The following is a 4,737-nucleotide window of genomic DNA, read 5'->3' on the forward strand; positions in this document are numbered from 1 at the left end:
TGTGTGTGTGTGTGTGTGTGTGTATGTCAGTATTAACCATAATAAATAGCAATTATTAAGTACTGATTACCTGTCAGAAAATGTGCTAAAAACATTTGATATTATCTTATTTGTTCTTCACAAAAAATATTACTTTTCTTGTTTAACAGATTGGAGAACTAAATATTAGGAAATGATATAACTTGCCTGAAAGCATACACGTGATTGATTAGTAGAAAGGGGATTTGAATGCAGGTATTGAGGTTTTTATTCACTGAGCTCTGAAGCCTCAGTCATGTGAATAAATTATATTCAAGGTTAAATTATTTTATGTATAGCCATCACCCTGGAATAATATATTAATGCTATTTCAGATCTTTCTGTTAATATGTTGTAGCTCTAAAGGTAAATTATGTTGTTCTTATCTAACTCACTCAGTCACGGCCTGGTGTTTCACCCACCTGATAAAATGCAAGCAGGGTTCACCCCGGTCACTTCAGAGGAAATGCACCTGTGCTTGCATACGAACACCCACACGCATGTGCACACAGACGTGCTCACACCACACAGCCCATATGGGCCTGGTGGATTCTAAGTGATCAGTCAATGACACTGTAACACTGCCATTATTAATAGTATCTGTGAAAATTACCAGCAAATCAGTTCACTCAGCCAATCAGACCTTTAATGTCCTCATTCAGTTATAGGAAGGAGACAAATGGCAAATGTCAACAGGCTTTTCTCTAGAAACTAAGCAGAAAAAAAATGCAGCTGGAAAATCCATTTGTACATTTATCTTTTCAGCCGAATCCACACAGAGAAATAAAGGATCATGTTACCTCTGCCATTGCCCTTATTAATTAGCATTTCCAGTAGCCTACATTAACAGAACAATTTCTACTTTTTTAGAGATGACACAGTAATTTTCCTGTTAAGTATCACAGAAAGATGATCTTGAATATCTTTTTAAAAAGATTCAAATGATTTATTTGGAATTTTTTATCCTCTTTTGCGTGGTGTGATTATTCAGCATCATAGAATTAGACCATCAAAGGAGCTTAAACTATGAATAAAGGTGCCCGAGGTTTGCAAAGACACTTGCAAAATATTAGGTTAAAAGTTATTTACAGAAATTTGAAGATCTACAGAGTCCAGAAATGAGCAGCCCAGACAGCATGTAAGCAAACTGCTGCACATTTGAGTGACTGATCCACAACTTCCTAGCTACCAGGGCTCTTCTGCTGCTTATTTCAGAGGTTTGGACCTCAGCTTCAGGCAGAAGGAAGAGAGAAGAAAACAGAAATAACCAGTATAACCTACATTAAATAGCCCTTGTATAATGAGATTTTCATGATATTTTCTCAACATGGGGTATTCCTTTCTAATTTAAAATAATAAAGCAGAATGCCAGTATCTAACTAATACGAGGTCTTTGTAATCCTCCAGAAGGAACAAAAAGCTGGTTTGCTGCATTAAAACCCAGATAAGACATTTACCATGCTAAAATTTTTATAAGGTATAAAATATATGAGCAATTAAAAATAACAAATGATATTCAGTAAAGTAGATCTAACTGCCATCCCATGCAGTAAGTAGGCCTTAGTCTTATCTCCTATTTTGGTTTGTTTTCTAACAGGGTGAAGCTTGAAATTATATTTACAGGCTTTCTAGTTAAAGCGAGATATCAGTCTTTTAAATGTGCAATGTATGTAAAGTAAATGCTTAATCTCCTTGAAAAAAAAATGGTAGGAAAACTTTCTGATCCTAAAAAATGTATTTCCTTTAAATACAATTTAATTTCTTGCAGCAAAAGTTCATTTCCAGCATTCAGCAGAATTAATCAAGCACCTAATAAAAGCTGGAGTGAATTATACTATGCAGGTAAGCCACTTTTTCAGAAGAAGGTGTTTTCCTTCCTTGGTTTTTTGCTTGTGAGATACGGAACACAGCTTCTGTATTTCTCCATCCCCCATGGTATCATTTTTTACTATATTTTTTAGGAACCAAAAATTGTATTCTTTGCTCTTAATTATGCTGAGAATGTGCATCAGCTCAAGCTTTACAAGTGAATTGCATAAACCCTTTAAAAAATGTTCTATTTACTTCAGACTTTTATTCATATCACTAATATTGAATTCTTTTAAAAGAAGAATTTTCTATCTCCCTTCTTGTCCCTTTTGTCTTTTCTTCATGTTCCATCACTTTTCTTACAAATAGGAAGAGGAAAAAAGTGTTTGGGGGGAAACCTTACAAGAAAGGAGGAGAGGACAAAATACCATTTACATTACCTTCTGCATCTGTGCAGTCACACATTTCATAAACATTCGTCAGGGACTCAGCACTATAGTGGTCACTCTGCTAGGTGGGTGGCAAGACACACTTTAAACTATCAAGGAACCTTCAGTGTGATGGAGGAGTTCTAGAAGGACAAAGAAAGTAATTTTAATCTCTCAGCATTTGGAATAACCAAAGTACTTTGACAGAGTACCAGGGTTAGGACGACGAAAGATGATGATAGAGATAAATAAATGGCAGCTCATGCCATAAGCAATGTTGAGGAGAATGGGACTTTACTCAGAGGACAATGAGGCACCATTTAAAAACTTTCCACCTAGAAATGGATGAGATAATATTTGTATTTTAGAAAAATCAATAATGTTGTCTTTATTGGAAAGGACATTATAAAAATGGCACCAGGCAATGTTAAACAGGTAAGGGAGACTTTATTCAAGACTACTGAAATAGGGCAGAGAGACTTTGAACTCAACTGTGGAAACGAAGAGCTTGAAAGTTTTTTAAGATCTGGAGTTGGGGGAATTGTAGGCCAGCTGTATTTAACAATCGGCGATACCCAAAGGAAAAGTAAATTTTCTTGTATCTTCATGACTGGAGATAATTTTAGAACTTGGACCAACACTCTTATTCTCCTGAAGAGACTGGGAGATGGGAGTACTTCCTCCTTCAGTGCTTGCATTTCCAACAGATCGTCCCCATGTCCTTGAGAAATACATATTGTGGTTTGTAAAACTGGTAAGAGGCAGGAAGAGGTCAGGGGACAATAGTCAGGAAGAAACTGTCTAAAGTTTAGTCAAATTGAGGGCAATGTTAAGGCCATCATAGTGAACATAAGCATGGGAACATCTACTTTATTTGGCCAACAAATCCTAATTTAAACACACAGAATATATTTTTTCTCAAATATTGATTGACATAATTATAATTTTTAAAAAGTTTAGCATAAAGAACTCTGAGTTGAATTAGATGAGATTTCGATTAGATAATATTTTTCGAAGTTCCCATGCCATTAGGGCTAAAAGAATGAATGCTGAGGACAGTAGCTGCTTTGGTAACTTGATACCTTCTTTCCCCTCAATACCTTAGGTCTACCCAGATGAAGGTCATAACGTATCTGAGAAGAGCAAGTATCATCTCTACAGCACAATCCTCAGATTCTTCAGTGATTGTTTAAAGGAAGAAATATATGTGTTACCACAGGAACCAGAAGAAGATGAATAATGGACCCTATTTATACAGAACTGATGGAAATATTGAGGCTCGATGAAACCTAAGCAAGAGACTGTAATATTGTAGATGCTCCAGAATTTCAAAGGCAGCTTATGGAGATGACACTGGAACAGCACACTCAGAGACACTGAACTGGCATTCGAATACAGAAGCCCAAGTCTACTGTGTTGCCAAGGGTGCAGAACCTGTTTCTTTGTATAAGGAAGGTCATAGGGTTGGTTTCCTGGGAGAAATTAGTTTTGCATTATAGTAGGAGTAGTGCATGTTTTCTTATGTTCTCTCCCTGTTTGTTCTGTAACTAGTTGCTCTCATTTTAATTTCACTGGTCACCATCACCTTTGCATATAATGCACAACTTATTATCAGTCCTACAGTCCCCTATCTTTTATGGCTGAACTGCAATCTAACACTTTACTGTACCTTTACAATAAGTGCAATTCTTTCATTGTCTATTATTATGCTTAAGAAAATATTCAGTTAATAAAAGACAGAGTATTTTATGTAATTTCTGTTTCTAAAAAGGCATCATTAAGTGGGTCAAAGGACATATAGAAATATGGATTTCAGCACCTTCCAAAGTTCAGCCGGTTATCAGTAGATACAATATCTTTAAGTGAACACACGAGTGTATGTCTCACTATATATACACACACACACACACGTGTGCATATACAGCCAATGAAACTATCTTTACATGTTATTCATGCTACAAAGGGTAAACTTTTGATGAATTAGAAGAGATACTCTTTTTCCAGATTATAATGGACGCTTTGTTTAATGAGCCAAATATGATGAAACATTTTTTCCAATTCAAATTCTAGCTATTGCTTTCCTATAAATGTTTGGGTTGTGTTTGGTATTGTTTTTAGTGGTTAATAGTTTTCTAGTTGCAATTTAATTTTTTGAATATGATACCTTGTCACATGTAAATTAGATACTTAAATATTAAATTATAGTTTCTGATAAAGAAATTTTGTTAACAATGCAATGCCACTGAGTGCTATTTTGCTCTTTTGGTGGAGAAGGCTTTTTTAAAAACACTTGGTCCTTTTACCTCTATCTCTCAGTGCAGAATCAATTCTCATTTTCATTGTAAAAGCAAAGAGCTGGATTATTTCATTTGCCAGTTTCTATTTAGTATTCCATGCCTGCCCAATTCATCTGTTACTGTTTAATTTAAATCCTTCTGGTGAGAATTAGAAATGAAATATTTTTTATTCATTGGCCAAAAAG

At 35.2% G+C, this 4,737-nt stretch overlaps 1 protein-coding gene across 1 annotated transcript in view; it reads left to right on the forward strand.

Moving 5' to 3' along the window:
- Positions 1–3,495, forward strand: part of DPP10 (dipeptidyl-peptidase 10 (non-functional)) — a 670,962-nt gene extending 667,467 nt beyond the window's left edge. Inside the window, exons 21-22 of the mRNA XM_012651081.1 lie at positions 1,787–1,860; positions 3,361–3,495. Of these exons, the coding sequence (XP_012506535.1) occupies positions 1,787–1,860; positions 3,361–3,495 (209 nt within the window). The remainder of the gene's footprint in view (positions 1–1,786; positions 1,861–3,360) is intronic.
- The last annotated feature ends 1,242 nt before the right edge of the window (positions 3,496–4,737 follow it).

This window comes from Propithecus coquereli, unplaced genomic scaffold, assembly GCF_000956105.1.
Source record: "Propithecus coquereli isolate 6110/MARCELLA unplaced genomic scaffold, Pcoq_1.0 Scaffold348, whole genome shotgun sequence".
Taxonomy (NCBI): Eukaryota; Metazoa; Chordata; class Mammalia; order Primates; family Indriidae; genus Propithecus; species Propithecus coquereli.